The sequence below is a fragment of the Anolis sagrei genome, chromosome 11 (genome assembly GCF_037176765.1).
Source record: "Anolis sagrei isolate rAnoSag1 chromosome 11, rAnoSag1.mat, whole genome shotgun sequence".
Classification (NCBI taxonomy): domain Eukaryota; kingdom Metazoa; phylum Chordata; class Lepidosauria; order Squamata; family Dactyloidae; genus Anolis; species Anolis sagrei.
Genome location: NC_090031.1, coordinates 19,263,362 through 19,284,058, shown reverse-complemented (window position 1 = coordinate 19,284,058; position 20,697 = coordinate 19,263,362). Strand labels below are relative to the sequence as shown.

The 20,697-nt window shown below is 42.8% G+C and overlaps 1 protein-coding gene across 2 annotated transcripts in view; it reads left to right on the top strand.

The window, feature by feature from the left end:
- HNF1B (HNF1 homeobox B) overlaps nucleotides 1-20,697 on the top strand; it is a 67,059-nt gene that overhangs the window by 25,619 nt on the left and 20,743 nt on the right. For both annotated transcript variants that reach the window (XM_060757099.2, XM_060757098.2), the window contains exon 4: nucleotides 2,389-2,627. In XM_060757099.2, the coding sequence (XP_060613082.2) occupies nucleotides 2,389-2,627 (239 nt within the window). The remainder of the gene's footprint in view (nucleotides 1-2,388; nucleotides 2,628-20,697) is intronic.

Sequence of the window (20,697 nt, the reverse complement as noted above, 5' to 3'; positions counted from 1 at the left end):
TGTGATTGCCAGGCTGATATTTAGGGATATGAATAAATTATGTTTACAGATTAGCTGGTTGTCCAATTAATTATATCATTAGTGAAGGAAATCTAGTGGATTTCCTGTGAAACCTGTGAAAGCTGTCAAAGCTCAGGCGTCTCACGATTTGGATTCAAGGTTTTGCAAGTTTGTTTCCCACTTTTCCTTACAAATTGAACTCACCAGCAAATCACAAAACAAAGAAAACCATCACACTGTTGATAGAAAACGTAGCCAAAGCAAGCTAGCAGTGAACAAAGCAGAGAGATAGGAAGCTTGCCAATCAAAATGTATTGTTATTTGTGTTGACTTTGTAGCTATAAGAGTGTTTCAGATCTGTCCCTGATACAGTTATTTATTAGCATTATATCACTCCAACACTTTCTAATGTCCTTAGCTATCTTTTCCATAGTGCTTTGAGTCTCATTTGAGAAAAGAGCTGGGGTAATACTACTACAACAACAACTACAACTAATAATAATAATAATAATAATAATAATAATAATAGATTGCATCAGCTTTCTATAGATAGGTAGATGAAGACTGTGTTGTTGTTGCTATTATTATGGTTATTATTTGTATTCTGGTAGGTTGTTCCACAGTTTTGGGGTGGCTGATGGAAAGGTCCTTTGGGTGAGGGTAACAATTATTATTATTATTATTATTATTATTATTATTATTATTATTATTAAGGTGTATTTATACCCTGCTTTATCTTTCCCAGAGAAAACTCAAAACAGCTTACATTAAAAGTATGACCACATAATTTTACATATACGAACATGTAAAAATGAAAACAGAATTTTATATATATATATATACACACACACACACACAAAATAAAGTGTATTATAATACTATCATAAGACTATATAAAATATAACAGTTATAAAAATATAGCCATTATACTGTTGACTGTTGAATGTTTTATACTGTTTTATACTGTTTTGTTGTTATATTGTTATTTAAATTGCATATTTATGGTTTTGGTTGTGGGCATCATGGGGTGCTGTTTTGTTAGCCACCCTGAGTCCCTCTGCGGAGGTCGAGATAGGACAGGATACAAATGTCCAAAATAATAATTATTTAATAATTATTTATTTATAAATAAATATAATAAATAATATAATATAATAAAAATATAAAATTATAATCTATCTATGTATACACATAATAAAAGTGAAAATATGTGTGTGTGTGTGTGTGTGGCTGGGGTGCCCACTTACAGACACAAGCTCCTGCCTCCACAAACATTTATATCTCTTACACTACGTAGGAGACACCAAAGGCCCTCCCTCCTATGACATTGCAGGTTATAGTGAGTGCCATGAACATGTACAAGAGCCCTGTCAATGTCCTCCACCAACACCATACTGCCCATCACACAAGTGAAGGCTTTCATTCGGGGACAACTTCCTTCTAGATTTTTCTGTGTTTCCTCCACCAAAGACATTGGTGTGGAATTTGCATGATCCCACCCACTGTCTCTCCCTCAACCCTTTCCTATTCTTTTCTATGGCACACAGCAAACAGGAATTAACCAGCAACTGAACATACTAGAGTGGTTTGGGGAAAATTCACCATGATTTATATTAGTTTTAGGTCCTGGGATGTATAATTCACCTGCAAGCTAAGTGCACTATGAACTCAACCAATGATGGGCCTAGAACTAAGTCACACAGAATCCCCATGACCAACAAAACATACTGGAGGTCTTTGGAGGGATTTGTAGGAGTGGTAGTTCACTTATATCCAGAGTGCACTATGAAGCTGATATGGCCAAATTTGAATACTGTTGAGTTTTCACTGGAATTGGCCTGGACATTTTGGCGTTGTAGGTGCTTGGATTTATAGTTTACCTGCACTCAATGAGCACTCTGAACTCCACCGATAAAGGACCTGGACGTAACTTGGCACACATAGCCTCCTGACCAACTGAAAGTGCTGGAGGGATTTGATGGGACTGACCCACCATTGTGGGAGTTGTAATTCATCCCGCAGCCAGAGAAGAGCAAACTTTCCCAACATGACAAACATTAAGTATTGATGGAGTTTCAGGGGGTTAACCTGGCATGATGTGAGTTGTAGTACACCCACAACCTTATGCCGGGTACCCAAGCTAGTATATAATATAATAATATAACAATACTGTATATCATCTAATATGATAGTTATAATACAATAATATCTAATATAGCAATGAAAATCTATAATATAGTACATAATTTAATCTAATAAGAACATAATAATAATAATAACAACAACAACAACCCCACAAGAAATTAGGTTGCATTCCCTTCTGCCTTTTTCATTCCCAGATCTAGACAATGGCATAGGTGATGTCTCCCTCTCCTTTTCCTCTCTTAGGGCAGAATGCCTCCAGCGGGGCGTCTCGCCTTCCAAAGCACATGGTCTGGGTTCAAATCTGGTCACGGAGGTCCGCGTCTACAACTGGTTTGCCAACCGGAGGAAAGAGGAGGCCTTCCGCCAAAAGCTGGCCATGGACGCCTACAGCACAGGCCAACCCCACACTATGAACCTTTTGCTCTCCCACAATTCCCCACACCATGTGCAGGCCAGCGCTTCCCCGCCAAACAAGATGACAGGTAAGCCAAGGCCGGGATCAATTGTTTCCCAATGAAAGACAGCTGTGTGTATATGTGTGTTGTGAGCATTTGCTTTCCATGCCATTCTTATGAAAGGACACTCTCAAATGCTTTCAATGCCATTCTTGATTCACAATAGTGAGTCGTATCAATTTCCGCAAGTTTGCTTATATTTGTGAGCTAATTGTCTTGTGTCGGAATCTTTCCATTTTTAAGCATAGATCTTTCTTGCTGCCGTTGTCATGTATAGCAGTAACCTTTCCTATTTTCTATCGAGTTGATTGTTTAACATACCAAGCAGATCGAGTTCAGGTTTCATTTCAAACTTAATTGTAACAATTTCTTCTGTAATGTATTTCTTCTGTAATGTGCTTAGGAGGACATTTTTGCTTTTCTGATGGTTTAGTGTCCACCAAAATTGTTTCAAAATTGTTCAAATTATTGTATAACATTATGTTCAGCCTGTGTTTGTATATGGCCATCTATCAGGGGTGCTTTGAATGCAATATTCCTGCTTCTTGGCAGAATGGGGTTGGACTGGATGGCCCATGAGGTCTCTTCCAACTCTTTGATTCTGTGATTCTATGAAGCATAAATGAGCTTCTAATATCTGATAAAGGAAAACTAGTGCCATTTTTGGAACCAGCAGGTCAAATAATCATAATAATAACAGTAACAATATATACCAGTGGCTCTCAACCTGTGGGTCTCCAGGTGTTTTGGCCTACAGCTCCCAGAAATCCAAGCAAGTTTACCAGCTGTTAGGATCTTTGGAAGTTGATGGCCAAAACATCTGAGGACCCACAGGTTGAGAACCACTGATAATAAAAGTGAAAATATGTATGTTTTGTAGTTGGGATGTCCACGTACACAAACAAGCCCCCACCTCCACAAACAACTATAGCTCCTACTTCTCAGGAGACACCAATATACCTCCCTTTGTATCTCCTGAGTAGTGGGAGCTATACTGGAGGGGTTTGGTGGGAATGGACCTTCCTTTCTGAGAGTTGTAGTTCACCCACAACCAGAGAAACTGTGACCTCCACCAATGATGGACTTGGACCAAACTGGGCACACAGAACCCCCATGAATAACTCAACCTACTGGAGAGGTTTGAGGGGACTGACACACCATAGTGGGAGTTGAAGTTTACTCAATAGCCAGAGCACACAGATGATTCATCTAGAGGAAACTTCCCCAACATAACAAACTTTAAGTACTGATGGGAGTTTCAGGAGGTTACCCTGACATGATGGAAGTTATAGTTCACCCACAGTCTTATGCATTTCGTACCCAAGCTAGTATATAATAATATTTCCAAAAACAAGCATCCAGGGGTGTTCATGGAAGATATATTCCATAATTATGGGATCATAGTGTAGAGCACATGTGTCAAACTCAAGCCCCATGGTTTTAATATGTCCCTCCATGTCATTTTATGTGGCCCTCCAAATGCTGACCCACAATACATCCATCTAAAACCCAATTGTACAATTGTTTGGGGACAGAAGAAGATCTTGACTGTATGGCATGAAGGTTGTTCCTGTCCTAGAGAGTGAAACCATTTGGGCAGAGCTCTCTGCCTCTTTCTGCTTCACACATGCAACTTTTCTTTATTTTGCCATTCTCATAAAAAAAAACAAAAAAAGAAAAGCAAACCCCTGTCTGCATTTAAATAGATATTGGAAAGAGACAAGGCTGGCGTTTAATCTGGGGCTTGGGAGGGACAGCATGAGCAAGTGGCGCGAAGCAAAGCGCATTCATTGTTGGGCAAAACAATCCCCATTGTTCTCGTACCTCTAATCTGCACACCAAAGTCAGTGAGTTCGAGAGGCAAACAACCCAAATCAGGGCCCTGACAAGCATTCGGGTCGCATGGGGGTCAGTGTGGGGTCACCAGCACCGTTCTTTGCGAGGGTTTGGTTCCTTAAACAACGTGCATCTTCTCAACGTCCCTTCTGGTATCTGTAGAACTCTCATCCAGCACCACAATTCAAATAATTGGGTGCTGTCCCAATGAGCTCCTCCTATGTGGCCAAATTCGTGCAACACAAAGGCTCCCTGATCTGAAATGTTTGGAAGCCGTCAACAGATTAAATAGGCAGTCAGTTCAAAGTTTGACAAAGAGTGCCCCACCAGTCTATAACTCACAGGATTCCATAGCACTGAGCCACGGTGGTATTTATTTATTGGGTCAGAAGCGAGTTAAGGGAACAGTTAAAATTCATTTTAAGACACAGACAAAGTTTTTTAAAACCTGGCATTGTGCTAAATGTCCTTTGACCAGAAGCTGGCCACTTGGAGTGCCTCTGGTGTTGGTGTGAGAAGGTCCTCCACTGTGCACGTGGCAGGGCTCAGGCTGCATTGTAGCAGGTGGTCTGTGGTTTGGTCTTCTCCACACTTGCATATTGCGGACTCCACTTTGTGGCTCCATTTCTTAAGGTTGGGTCTGCATCTCGTGGTGTTAGAGGGCAGTCTGTTCAGCACCTTACAAGTTTTCCAGTTTTCTGTGTGCCCAGGAGGGAGTCTCTCATTTGGTATTAGCCACAGATTGAGGTTCCGGGTTTTAGCCTGCCACTTTTGGACTCTTGCTTGCTGAGGTGTTCCTGTGAATATCTCTGTAGACCCTAGAAAACTATTTCTTGATTTAAGGCATTGGCAAGCTGGCTGATATTCGAATAGGAGATGGGCCAGAAATGTCCATGCCTTGGTCCTTTCATTGCTGGCTGCTTCTTCCTGCCTGGTGGATATCAGGTGGTGCAAGACAGGCTAAACAGTATAATTTCTCTCATAGTGTAGGGCGTAGACATCCTGTGATAATGCGGCATGTCTCATTAAGAGCCACACCCACTGTTTTGACATGATGAGATGTATTCCACACTGGGCATGCGTATTCAGCAACAGAGTAGCAAAGCGCAAGGGCAGATATTTTCACTGTACCTGGTTGTGATCCCCAGGTTGTGCTAGTCAGCTTTCGTATGATATTGTTCCTAGCACCCACTTTTTGCTTGATAATCATGCAGTGCTTCTTGTAAGTCAGAGCATGGTCCAAAGTGACTCCAGGTATTTTGGTGTATTTGTGCCAAATTTGGTCCAGTGAATGACAATACATCTTGCATATCAGATATTTACGTCATGATCCATAACAGTAGCAACATTACAGTTATGAAGTAATAACAAAAATAATGTTATGGTAGGGGGTCACCACAACACGAGGAACTGTATTAAGGGGTCGCGGCATTAGGAAGGTTAAGAAACACTGGCCTAACGTCAAGCATACCCTCAGAGTCATTATCCATCCAACATCCTAACAACTCTGGGGTCACTCTTTGCCTCCCGGCTCCATCCAAGGGGGTGTTTGAGGTTCCGCTGCAAGAACGAAGACTGAATCAGCAGAATCGGACTCAAACCTGTTGTGCCCCTTCTATGCCTCCTCCTCAGTGACCAGGGCCTGACCCTTGGAGAGGAATGCCCCATTCAGGGCTAGTGACGGAGTAGGCAGCCCGCCATTCCTCCAGAGCCTGATTGCTTACAAGATGCCCCGCAAGCACATTGTGGGCCACATCAGCTGTTTTCTGTGTTTCCCGCTGCCTGTCAGGACAATAATGCACCAGCATGGAGCCCGGTGGTTGCCATGGCACAGTGCCCCACCCCACCTTGCTATGCATGCTTAATTGACAATTAAAGTACCCCCCCCCATGCGCCTTTGATGTGCCCTCTTGGTGTGTCCCCCAAGTCTCTATCCAATCCCCCATGACACTCTTTTGTTTTTGTTTTCCCCCCTACTAGAATTGTTTTAACCCTGGTCTGTTGAGGAGGCCATTAAGATGGAATCCTTTTCTTTCCCCTCCCTGTCTCTTTTTGGAGATTTGGTCAGCAGGACATGCTTGGGTTGCAGGCCTTGGAAGGAATCTTGGGGAGATGGAATGGAATAATGGTTGTTCCATTCTAGGTCCATTTTTAGCCATCTTTTGGAGTCCTATCGATCTGTCTAGATCTGCAAGTTTGCAATGTGCCCAGTTGTCTTTGCATGGCTTCAGAGGGCCGGTTCACTGTCCCTCAGATTGTTGTGGGGCCAGACTATGTTTTGCAAAAAACATGGACAAATTCCTATGCACACTGCAGATATATTATTTGTACTGCAAAAATATATATGAAAGAACAATACAATATTTAAAATGATGTACAATTTTAACCAACATAAACTCAATGGGAATGTTGGGCCTGCTTTTGGCTGATCAGATAGTCAAGTTAATTTGGGTTGTTGTTGTTGTTGTTGCTGTGTGACCTAAAGTTGTTTCAGACTTAGGGTGACTCTAAGTCAGTGGTTCTCATTCTTTCTAATGCCGTGACCCCTAAATAAAGTTCCTCATGTTGTGGGGACCCCCAACCATATTTTCGTTGCTACTTCATAACTGCTACTGTTATGAATCGTAATGTAAATATCAGATAAAACTGAACATAGTGTTTGGGGGAGTATGGATAACTGATTATAGGATTGCCAATACCTTCAACAGATTAAGCTCTGACTTCCACAGACCCCCCACGAATTACAGACCTGGACCAAACTTGGCACAGAGAACCCCAATGAGCAACATAAAATACTGGAGGGGGTTAAGAAAAACTGACAGTGATTTACAGGAGATGTAGTTTACCTACATCTGGAGAGCACTGCGATCCCAAATGACTATGGATCTGGACCAAACTTGGCACATATACTCAATATGTCCACATTGAACACTGGTGGAGTTTGGGGAAAATAGAACCTGACATTTGGGAGTTGCAGTTGTGTGGCTTGCAATAAAAGAGCATTGAGAGCTCCACCAACAATGGAGCTGAACCAAACTTGGCATACAGAACTCCCATGACCAACAGAAAATACTGGAGGGGTTTGGGGAAATTTGACTCTGACATTTGGGAGTTGCAGTTGTGTGGATTTATGGCTCCTCTTCAGTCAAAGAGCACTTGAAGGTGCACCAAGAATGAAATTGAACCAAACAATGGAGCTGAACCAAACTTGGCGTACAGAACTCCCATGAGCAACAGAAAATACTGGAGGGGTTTGGGGAAAACAGACCCTGGCATTTGAGAACTACAGTTGCTTGGATTTATAATTCACCAGCCAACAAAGAGCATTCTGAGCTCCACCAACAACTGAAATCGAACCAAACTCAGCATACACAACTCCCATGAGCAAAAGAAAAAAATACTGGAGAGGTTTGGGGAGGATGTACAACTGATGATGGGATTTGTACTACCTCCAATCGCTTCAACTCTTACATGAACACCACTGGGCTGTCTCCCACTTCCTGCAGGCACAGTCTCCAGGAGAGGCGCACCATCGCCTCTGGTGCCAGCCTCTTTCCTCCCCCCACCCCACGCTTGGCCTTGCAGTGGTCCTTTTCTCCCGTGCGTTTGCCAATGCCAGGAGAGGGACGCGGCCCGGTGTTGGCAAGTGCACGATGGGAAGAGGGCAGGTGCAGGGAGAGCGCACCCAGGGGCCAGTGGAGAGAGTGCACACCCTGCACTGGCCTTTTCCCCATGTTCTTGCCAATGCGGGAGAGCGTCCCTCTTCCGGTGTTGGGAAGTGTGTGAGGGAAGAGGGTTGGTGCAGGGAGCATGTGCCCTGCACCTGCCCATTCCCCTGTGCACTTGCAAGCACTGGAGAATGTTCCTCTCCCAACATTGGCAAGAGCATGGGGGGAGGGTGCTGATGGAGAGAGCGTGCACCCTGCACTAGCCTTCTTCCCCTGCCTGCTTGCCAACACTGGCATTGGCAAATGCACAGGAGAAGAGGGCTGGTGCAGGGAGCACGCATCCTCCACTGTCCCCTGGGTGTGTGACTCCCTGCACCAGCCCCTGGGCGCGCATTCTCTACACCAGGAGAAACTTTACACTTTTTGCTGCCCTTGGGAGGGGCAGCCCTTCAGGGCGCAGTGGCCCAGTGTATCCGCAGGTCGGATAAATGCTCTTGGGGGGCCAGGATTGGCCCATGGGCTGTTTGAGGACCCCTGCTTTAGAGTGTTGTTGCCTCATCAAACTACAACTCCCAGGATCAAAGAATTGAGACATGACAGTTAAAGTGGTATCGAAAACATGCCCAATTGTCTTTGCATGCCCAATTGTCTTCTTGGGCAAACAGAGTGTTGTTGCCTCACCAAACTACAACTTCCAAGATTCCAGGGCATAGAGACATGATAGTTAAAGTGGTGTCGAATTGCAGTCATTCTCTGTCTTCTTGTGGGTTTTTTCGGGCTATAGGGCCATGTTCCAGAGACATTTCTCCTGACGTTTCGCCTGCATCTATGACAAGCATCCTCAGAGGTAGTGAGGTCTGTTGGAATAAGGACAATGGGTTTATATATCTGTGGAATGGCTGGGGTGGGGCAAAGAGCTCTTCCCTGCTGGAGCTAGGTGTGAATGTTTCAACTGATCACCTTCATTAGCATTTGAAGGCCTGGCTGAGCCTGGGAAAATCCCCTGTTGAGAGGTATTGAGATGTGCCTGGTTGTTTCCTCTCTGCTGTTTTGCTGTTGTAATTTTAGAGTTTTTTACTACTGGTAGCCAGATTTTGTTCATTTTCATGGTCTCTTCCTTTCTGTTGAAATTGTCCACATGCTTGTGGATTTCAATGGTTTCTCTGTGTAGTCCGACATGGTGGTTGTTGGTGTGGTCCAGCATTTTTGTGTTCTCAAATAATATGCTGTGTCCAGGCTGGTTCATCAGGTGCTCTGCTATGGCTGACTTCTCTGGTTGAAGTAGTCTGCAGTGCCTTTCATGTTCCTTGATTTGTGTTTGGGCAGCGCTGCGTTTGGTGGTCCCTCTGTAGACTTGTCCACAACTGCATGGTATACGGTAGACTCCTGCAGAAGTGAGAGGACCCCTCTTGTCCTTTGCTGAACGTAGCATTTGTTGGATTTTCTTGGTGGGTTTTAGATTGTTTGTATGTTGTGTTTCCTCATCAGCTTCCCTATGCGGTCAGTGGTTCCCTTGATGTATGGCAGGAACACTTTTCCTCTGGGTGGATCTTCATCTTGACTCTCGTGGCTTGTTCTTGGTCTTGCAGCTCTTCTGGTGACTGAGGTGGAGTCTCCATTGGCCTGGAGAGCCCAGTTGAGGTGGTTCAGTTCATCTTGGAGGAGGTGGGGTTCGCAGATTCTTTTTGCACGGTCTGCCAAGGCTTCTTTTTTGACTTGGGTGATGGTTGGAGTTTTTATGTGTGTGTGGGTTTTCTGTAGACAGTGTGGCCCAATTGTTGATCTGGTTTGCGGATAACTAGGACATGTAGAAAAGGCAGTCTTCCTTCATTTTCTTTTTCCATGGTGAATTGGATGTTTGGGTGGATGCTGTAAAGATGGTCCAGGAACCTGTTGAGTTCTTCTTCTCCGTGGCTCCAAATGGTGAAAGTGTCATCCACATATCTGAACCATATCGTGGGCTTTTTGGTTGCTGTCTCCAGGGCTTGTTTTTCAAAGTGTTCCATGTAGAAGTTAGCTATGACTGGGCTGAGAGGGCTCCCCATAGCTACTCCATCTTTCTGTTCGTAGAATTCATTGTCCCACTGAAAGTAACTGGTGGTGAGGCAATGGTGAAACAGAGCCTTCGACAATACATTCTCTGTCTTCTTTATCTCCCCCCCCCTTTTTACAGTATTTTAATAAATATCTACATTGAAACATGCAAAGAGAATGTAACAATATATTTCCTACCTCTACAAACTACTGAGGGACAAAATAATCTACATATCCTTATATATATCACTATATTCAACAACTCAGCATATGTCATTTTGCACAGAAACAATAATATTGGTTGTTTTCTCTTCTTTTTCTTACTCTATTACAGTGTTTCTCAACTTCCCTAATGCTGTGACCCATTAATACCATTCCTCATGTTGTGGTGAACCCCAGCCATAAAATGATTTTGATTGCAAGTTCATAACTGAAATTTTGCTACTGTTATGAATTGTAATGTAAATATCTGATATGCAGGATGTATTTTCATTCACTGGACCAAAATAGGCACACATACCTGGTATGCCCAAATTGGAATATTGGTGGGGTTGGGAGGGGGGATTAATTTATCTTTTGTGAGTTGTAGTTGGTGGGATTTATAGTTCACCTTCAATCAGAGAGCATTCTGAACTTCTCCAACAATAGATTTGAACCAAACCTGGCACACAGAACTCCAACGACCACTAGAAAATACTGGAAGGGTTTGGTGGGCATTGGTCCACCAATGATCACTGTGGTCTCAAACAACGATGGATCTGGACCAAACTTGGCACCAGTGTCTAAATGTGAACACTGGTGGAATTTGGGGAAAATAGGCCTTGACATTTGGGAGTTGTAGTTGCTGGGATTTATGGTTCACCTACAATCAAAGAGCATTCCGAGCAATCACCAACTATAGAATTGGGCCAAACTTCCCACAGACATCCCCCATGCCTTGAAGGGACTCCTTGGCACTAGCCTCCCTCCAGCCTCACATGCTCTCCCTCCTCCGCACATGCACACCATGCTGTCATTCGCCGAGCACGCCTGCTCTCCCCTTCCTAGTTGGAGTCTCAGAAATAGCCCTCTCCTTGGCTGAGAGGTCAGCCAATCACAACGGAGTAGGGCTTTTGGAGGAAGTATTCACAGTCTGTTTCTAAGGATGAGAAGGACAGGCAGAGAGATCTTCAGTCTTCTCTGCCAATGGGGTTCCTAAGACTATCAGAAATATGTGTTTTCTGGTGGTCTTTGGTGATCCCTCTGAAACCCCCTTGCAGCCCCATTAGGGGTCCCAACCTCCAGGTTGGTAAATGCTGTTATAGAGTTCTTTGCACTGAATTTAAATCTGTGTTTATTTTTTCTCTGTCATGTGTAGTTTTTGTGATGATGCTAACTGAATAATTAATGCATCCATGTGTAAATGCATTAATTATTTGATTAGCTTCATCACAAAAACTACATGTGATAAAAAAAATAAGTGCAGATCTGAACTCAGTGCAAAAACTCTATACGAATGGCCTAAATTATATCTGATGAAAAATACTTGATGGCTTGCCTTATCTCATGGTCTTTTGGGATTTGTCTGTGGATCAACATTTCTGGTTCAAAAATAGTTTTAATGTTTAGTATGTTCCCCATTATTTTGTAATTTTTGTGCAATATTTTTTAGTTTGTGGACATTACCACCACATATGATAAAAGGAGCCAACTGCTTTATTACATTGCCAACATGCATTTCTCTCCCTCTTAGGTTGGATCATTCTCCCTTTTCTTAAATTCCTTTGCACGTTTGGCTGGGATTTTGTGTCATGCACCAAAATTGCACATACGCCATCATATAAGTCTGGAAATTTTAAACTCTTCATTGGTGGGTTAACCTTCCAGCTTTTATATATGCCCACCTGTGAAATGCGAGTGGGAGGTGGAGTGGGGAGAGATCCAAGAGGATCTCCCATCCGGAACAGCTGTTTGCGCTGACCCCATTGATGGCTCTACCTGCTGGGATTTGAACTGTCCTTGCACCACGGTTTGTGGGATTGTCTGGAGCCCTAAATTCTTTCAAGGGCTGTATTGCAGGCCTCAGACAGTGCCTTTGCCGCTCCCCTTTTGCTTCCACCCACCGCTGATTTTAGATGCAAGCCTGTAGCATGGTTTTCTTTGTATTTTATGTCCTGCATTGCTCCCACATAGCAACTTGAACATCCAAACTGTTTTTAAAGCATCGATTCCAGAATCAACTTCCAAAAGCTCATGCGATTCTAGGCTGCATCGATAGGAATGTGGTGTCTAGGTCAAGGGAAGTTATAGCCCCAATTTGGCTTGACCTCACTTGGAATTTTTGGGATTTAACCCCACACTGCCCAAGTCTCAAGTCCTCAATGAGAAACAGTTTAGTTAGCTTAGAATAGTTTCCCTTCCCCCATGTCTCCTGAATGACAATTGGAATGTATCTATTTTGGTTTATCTCTACTCTTCTGATTGGTTGTTTAAAATGCATACTTTTCTACTGCAAGCTTTTTGAATCTGCCTTCTGCCTTCTTACTCTTTGGTATAGAGAGTATATGCTGTGTGCTTTGAGATCTCTCTCTCTGTGCGTCAGGAGAGATGTAGTGACTGAGTTTTTCCCTCTCTTGAAACCTTAGAAGAGATGGGAGTTAGAGTAGCTCAGACCTAGTTCTGTACCATTAAGAAATGTAGTTAGTTCTTCTTATTGTAACTAAACCTTTTGTGATTTTTAAAGATTTGACTCTGCATCTCTGCCTCCTAAGCTCTGAATTCTTTACAGCCACATCACGCGACACTTCATGTTTTGCTAGTTGTCAGCTGATGCTCAACTTTTGTATCCTGTTTGTTTTTGGATGCTCTGCTATATATTTTAGGGTAGTTTTCCCTAACAGGAATAACTTTGTGTCCAGTTATTTATTTATTTATTTCCAGTATTTCTATCCCGTTCCTTCTCAACCTCCAAAGGGGGACTCAGGAGGGCTTACATTTGGCAGCCATTCGATGCCACTACATATAACAGAGCAATATAATAATACAATAAGTAAAACATTCATTAAAACAGTAAAAACAGTATTAACAGCCTTATCACCATTCCAGTCAATTCCATTTTGAAAGTGCTATCTATGCCTGTTGTCCAAAAGCCTGATCCCAGAGCCACGACTTCAGTTTCTTTCTAAACGACAGGAGGGACAAAGCCGATCTTACCTCGGTGGGAGGCCACAGCCAAGAAGGCCCTGTGTCTCATCCCCGCCAGACGTATTTACGACGCTGGTGGGAGCGAGAGCAGGGCCTCCCCAGATTACCTTAAACTGCGAGGCGGGATGTAGAGGGAGAAATGTTCGGACAAGTAAGCCGGGTCAGACCGTATAGGGCCAAACAATTCAAGAAGAAGATTTATTCATTTATTTCATATCAAAAGCATTACATGAATTAGTATAAAGCTGATAAAAATAGAAGGAGCACAAGTGGCTAAATATCTTTTCATAAGACATTGCGGACAAGCATACAGATGCGGAGTTGTTTGTTCTTCTCCACAGCTGCACAAGATGGAGGATTCTTTTAGGTAGTGCCATTTTGCCAGGTTGTCTTGTGATCTGCCCACTCCACTTCTGAGTAAAAAGCTAAGCTTCAGAACTTGCTGATCAACAGGTCAGCGGTTTGAATCTACGGATGGGGTGAGCTCCTGCTGTTAACCCCAGCTTCAGCCAACCTAGCAGTTTGAAAACATGCAAATGTGAGTAGATCAATAGGTACCACTCTGGCGGGAAGGTAACAGTGCTGCATGACCTTGGAAGTGTCTGTAGATAACGGCAGCTTTTCAGCTGAGAAAAGGAAGATGAGCACCAACCTCCCCAGAGTCGGACTTGACTAGACAATGTCAAGGGGAAACCTGTACTTTTGCCTTCATCACTGAGGAGAGGGCAAGCTTGTTTTGTGCCCCTCTGGACACAAGGGAGTAGTAGATCCAAATTGCAGGAAATGAGGTTCCACCTAAAAATTAGGAAGAACTTCCTGAACTGTTCCAGAGTGCAATATGCCAACTTTGAGTCTCCTTTTATGGAGGTTTTTAAGCAGAGGTTGAATGGTCATCTGTTGGGAATGCTTAGATTGTGTTTTCCTGCCTGGCAGAATGGGGTTGGACTGGATGGCCCTTAGGGTCCCAGCTCTCTGTTTCCATGGTTGTCTCCCACTCAAGAAGTAGTTTCCCAAGCTTTTGATGGAGATGACTCTCAAGATGTACAAGGTACAGAGTCCAAAATCCATATTGCAGCCACACCTTTCTTAGTCCTAGGATATTCTGCAGTACAGAGGGTGCTAGGACTCCAGAGTATTAAGGAAAGGCAAAAGGTTGATATTTCCAAACAGGAAACTTTGACCCTGGGCATCTCCCTTTCTGCAGCCCAAGTTTTGGTACTCACCAAAGTAAACCAAACCCGAGACACCTTGTACTCCCTTATCATAATCTTTATTCCCTTTATTCTCCCAACTCGGAGAATTGTGTATTCTTTTGGAAAGTTGGAGTTTGAAGGCTTAGGAAAGGTCTCACATTTTGCGGCTGCCTTTCCTACACCATGACACCAAATGCCAGCATGAGATGCCAACCCGACCTTGCCTTTTTTTTTCTTAATGCTTCCTCGCTCATTATTGTGTTGTCTCAGCCTCCCGACATGTTGTTTGGGAACCCTTTCTGGTTTTATTGGGGATAATTAGAGCGTTATGGCCCCATCCGAATGGGCAGGGGAAGGATGGTCACCATAAACTGGTTTATAATGGACATAAAGCATTCCTGATGCGACCCAAGGGAGATTTTAACACTTTCTTGGGCATGTGTGGATGGCAACCTGTTCTCGACTTGTGCCATTCCCTTCCAAAGACGGGAGTCTGAAAAAGGCAGATATTTCTGGCTGGTTCCTATGTTTTTTGGGGGTTTGAGGCATATTGGTTGGCCACTTTATTTATTTATTTACTTACTTACTTACTTTGCTTCTATACTGCTGTTCTCAGCCCGAAGGCGACTCACAGCGGTTCACAGCAATAAAAGACAGCAGAAATTCAATGCATAATACAAAAACAGTTAGCAGTCTAATCCATTACACAATTAATAACAATAACAATTAACGACTACCACAGAGGGTTATTAAAGAACCTTTAAGACTAGCTGATTTATTTTACTTGGGTTTCTTCACCATAAGCCTTAGTGAGAGGTGGAGAACAAATATCATCATCATCATCATCATCACTACTAGTTGTAGTAGTGATGATGATGATGATGATGATGATGATGATATTTGTTCTCCACCTCTCACTAAGCTTGGGTACCTGACGTTGCTCGGTTGCTGTGAGTTTTCCGGTCTGTTTGCCCATGTTCCAGAAGTATTCTCTCCTGATATTTTGCCCACATCTATGGCAGGCATCCTCAGAGGTTGTGAGGTCTGTTGGAAACTAGGCAAGTGAGGTTTATATATCTGTGTAATAATGTCCAGGGTGGGAGAAAGAACTCTTGTCTGATTGAGGCAGGTGTGAATGTTGCCATTGGCCACCTTGATTAGCATTTAATGGCCATGCAGCTTCAAAGCCTGGCTGCTTCCTGCCTGGAGAAATAAACCTCACTGGCCTAGTTTCCAACACACACTCTGAGGATGCCTGCCATTTAAAGCAGATATAACTGATTTTAATGTTTGTGTATATTTATAGTTTGTTTTATGCATTGAATGTTTGCTGTATATATTTTGTGCTCTGCCCTAAGACCCCTTCGGGGTGAGAAGGGCAGAATATAAATGCTTTAAATAAATAATAAATAATAGATGTGGGCAAAATGTCAGGAGAGAATGCTTCTGGAACATAACCATACAGTGATTCCAGCCATGAAAGACTTCGACAACATATTAGAAGAAGTCATTTTTTAATTATTTTACAAAATGCATAAGGTTGTGGGTGAACTACAACTCACATCATACCAGGTTAACCCCCTGAAACTCCATCAGTCATTAAAGTTTATCATGTTGGGCAAGTTTGCTCTAGATACATCATAGGTGGGGTTCATTGTGCTCTCTGGTTGCAGAGTAAACTACAACTCCCACTATGGTGAGTCAGTCCCCTCAAACCCCTCCAGTAGGTTGAGTTAATCATGGGGGTTCTGGGTGCCAAGTTAGGACCAGGTCCATCATTGGTGGGTTGCAGAGTGCTCTTTGATTGCAGTTGAACTATAAATCCTAGCACTTATAACTAACAAATGTCAAGACCAATTCCCCCAAATCCACCAGTATTCAAATTTTGGCATATTGGGTATGTGTGCTAAATTGATCCAGATCCATTGTTGTTTGGTGCTCTCTGGATGTGAGTGAACGAAAATTCCTATAAATCAAGGTAAATTTTCCCAAAGCCCTCCTATATTTTTGTTGGTTATGGGGTTCTGTGTGCCAAGTGAGGTTCAGGGCCATCTTTGGTGGGGTTCAGAGTGCTCTTTGATTTCAGGTGAACTATAAATCCCAGTACTTACAATAGTTATAAATCCAGGTGAATTATCCTCAAACCTCTCCAGTCATGGGGGTTCTGTGTGCCAAATGTAGTCTAGGTCCATTGTCACTGTGGAGTCACACTGACAATGTAGATGTAGAGTGAACTACAGCTTCCCTCATGTGGAGGCAATCCCCCAAACTTCTCCAGTATGCTTAGTTGCTGATTAGTTCTGCTGTTTGTTGTGTGGCGCTATAAGTCGCCTTGAGTCCCCCAATGGGGTGAGAAAGGTGGAGTATAAATAAAGCGAATAATAATAATAATAATAATAATAATAATAATAATAGTGCAGGCAGAGTTGAAAAAAGTAGGAAAGCGTTAAGGGAGAGGCAGTGGATGGGATCATGCAAATCCCACACCAATGGAGAGAGTAAGAAACAGTGGGGTGCCTGTGTGGAGAAAACACGTAAAATCTAGGAACCAAGTCTTCACTTGGTTGGTGGGCAGGATGGTGTTGGTGGAGGACATTGGTAGGGCTATTGGACATGTTCATAACATTCACTATAACCTGCAATGTCATGGGAGGGAGGGCCATTAGCATCTCCTGAGTGGTAGGAGCTATAGCTGTTTGTGGAGGCAGGACCTTTTCTGTGTAAGTTGACACCCCAGCCACATACACACATATTTTCACTTTTATTATGTGTATTCATAGATAGATTGTTAAGACTCAACCATTTTCACTGAACCACTACAAAACACTAGTTAATTAATTTTACTTGGGTTTCCCCACCTCAAACCTTGAGGAGAGGTGGATAACAAATAAAATAATAATAATAATAATAATAATAATAATAATAATAATAATTACTACTACTATTATTCAACCATTTCTTCAGATACACTGAGGGTAAAGTTGTCCGCAGAGTCATGCCAAAAGATCTAGCGATTCCTAGGTAAACCTTACTAATCAAATCCACAGAAGGGAAACTCACAAATGTGTGTGTGTGTATAAATGTATATATGTATGTATCATCATCATCATCATTTAATAACGTATTAATCGCCCTCCATCTGAGAACGCTCTAGGCGATTTACAGCTAAATTATAAAAGATAAAATACATACATACAAAAATTAAAAATCAACAGAGATCGAATGCTGTAGTAAAAAGCCAGGTCTTAAGTGCGAGAGTAGAAGGCCCTCAGTCACGCATGGCTCTCACGTAGGGCGGCAAGGAATTCCACAAGGCAGGGGCAGAAATAGAGGAAGCCCATCTGCGCCTGGTCCTTTCCAAGTGCACTTCTCTAGGACCCGGTATATGGAGTAAGTCACGTTGGGCTGGTCATTGTGACCTCTGATGATGGGAGAAGGAGAGGCGGTCCCTAAGGTACGATGGACCCTGGCCGTAAAGAGTTTTAAAGGCCAGAACTAGCATCTTATACAGGCCACGGTACTCAGTTGGAAGCCAATGTAAATGTTGCAGCACTAGTGTTATATGGCATTTCATGGGCATTCTTGTGAGTAACCTGGCTGCCGCATTCTGAACAATACGAAGCTTTCGGGTCGTAGACATCAGAAGGCCCACATACAGGGCGTCGCAATAGTCCAGCCTAGACGTGACCGTGGCATGGATGACAGTTGCCAGAGCCTCGTCAGATAGGTAGGGTGCCAGTTGCCTCACTTGTTGTAGATGGAAAAAGGCCTGTTTGCTGGCAGCAGCGACCTGAGCTTCCATTGTCAGCTGCGAATCCAGGATGACACCTAAGCTCTTAACAGTGGTCGATGGAGATAGGGCGGCACCATCGAAGGTGGGTAATGGAGGAGTCAGACCTGCCGGGCGGCCATGCCAGAGAATCTCAGTCTTCGCCGGGTTCACCTTCAGTCTGCTAGCACGTAGCCAGTTTGACAGAGCTTCCAGACATCGGGTGAAATTGTCTGGAATTGAATTTGCTCCAGGCTCCAGGCGCAGAAGGAGTTGGGTATCGTCTGCATATTGGTAGCAGTCCAGGCCAAAACTCCGAGCCAAACTAGCAAGGGATCTAACGTAGATGTTGAAGAGAAGAGGAGAGAGAATTGCACCTTGGGGGACCCCACATAGGAGGGGGGATCTATCGGAGACTTGATCCATGTACTCCATGCGTTGACTTCGGATCCGGAGAAATGAGTTGAACCAATTGAGGGCCTGTATTTGTGTGTATATGTGTTATCTTACTCTATTATTACATTTACATTATTTTACTCTATTATTGTTTTATTACATTTATTACTCTATTTACTCTATATATTACTGTTCTGATTACATTTATTATTTTTATTCTATTTATTATTATTATTATTATTACATTTACATTATATTACTCAACGTTTATTATGTTTATTGTTTTGCTCTCTTTATTATTATTGGAAGGATATGTAAGCACATTTACATTGAAGAAGGTTAAAATAATGGTTGGGCAGTCTTATCTTAAATTACAGTTTTATGTAAATATTCGAAAACATTTATCCTAATAATGCCTCAAATAATGTAATTTTATTGGTATATATTTTTATTTTGAAATTTACCGGTAGCTTCTGCATTTCCCACCCTCGGCTTATACTTGAGTCAATGCATTTTCCCAGTTTTTTGTGGTAAAATTGGGTACCTCAGCTTATTCGGGTCGGCTTATACTCAAGTATATACGGTATATAGTCTGTGTATGTCGATATGTTTATTTCTCATCAAGCCAATGTCCTCCCACTCAAAGGGGGTTTTCATTCAGGTTTAAAGTGTTCACAACAGATGAGACATTCCTGTTGCATTTTTTTAAAAAAAAAACAAAATAAGCCCTTTCTCTTGCTATAAAACACAGTATCAGATGAAAGAAGCAAAAGATCAGAGGGCGAGATTGGGAAAGTGTGTTTGCTCTCCCCTTCTGTTCCAGTCCTTAACAAATAATGAATCCATTTGGCCAGAAGGAATCCTATAAAATGGAGCCACAGACTTAGGGTCAGAAATTTCAGCTCAGATGGCAGAGTTAATAGCATTTTGCATGCATGGAAACTATGGATATGACTTCAACACTGATGGGCCCAAGTGACAATTACTGGTGATGGCGGGATGATGGGAGCTGGAGTCCATCATAATTCATAAAGGAAAAAGAAAATGTTTAAATGTGTGCGGGTTTGGAAGATTAAGTAAAACATTGAGATAGGAGTTGATAGGATGACAATAATATTTTCATTGTATATGTTGTTGGTATGTGGCTTGACTTTGAAGGAACTGGGTGTGGCCACAGCCGACAGGGAGCTCGTGACGAAGAGTCAGAAGTGAATTAATGAATGAATAAACAACAACAACATATTGTTGGTATAAGTGATGCATTGGAAAATTACAGACTGTACAAACTGTGTATACACACACAGTTTGTACAATCTGTAATACACATACACATACAGACTACACTCTCTCACAAACACTCGCATGTATATATATGTATATATTTCTGTGTGTGTATATACGCATACATATATATACACACATACATAGTATCTTTGATCCCTGGCGTTGTCTGGGTTATTTGAAAAGGTCAGGTTTTTTATCGTGCAAAATGCATAAGGTTGTGGGTGAACTACAACTCACATCATGCCAAATTAACTGCGAAAAACTCCATTAGTGGTTGGGCAAGTTTGCTCTAGATTCATCATTGGTGCGGTTGAGTGTGCTCTCTGACTGCAGGGCAAACTACAACTCCTACTATGGCGAGCCAGTAATCATGGTGTTCTGAGTACCCAGAAAGGAAGCTCAGTTCCCCTCAAACCCCTCCAGTAATCCACTTTCAACATATCAGGTATGTGTGCCAAGTTTGGTCCAGATCCATCGGTGTTTGAGTTCACAGTACTCTCTGGATGTAGGTGAACTACAACTACAACTCTCCCAAATCAAGGTGAATTTTCCCCAAACCCCTCCAATATATTTTGCTTGTCATGGGGGCGCTGTGTGCCAATTCTCTCTTTGGTGTTCAGAGTGTTCATTAATTGCAGGTGAACTATAAATCCCAGTACCTACAACTCCAAAATGTCCAAACCCATTCCCCTCAAAATCCACCAGCATTCAAATTTGGGCATATCGGGTATGCA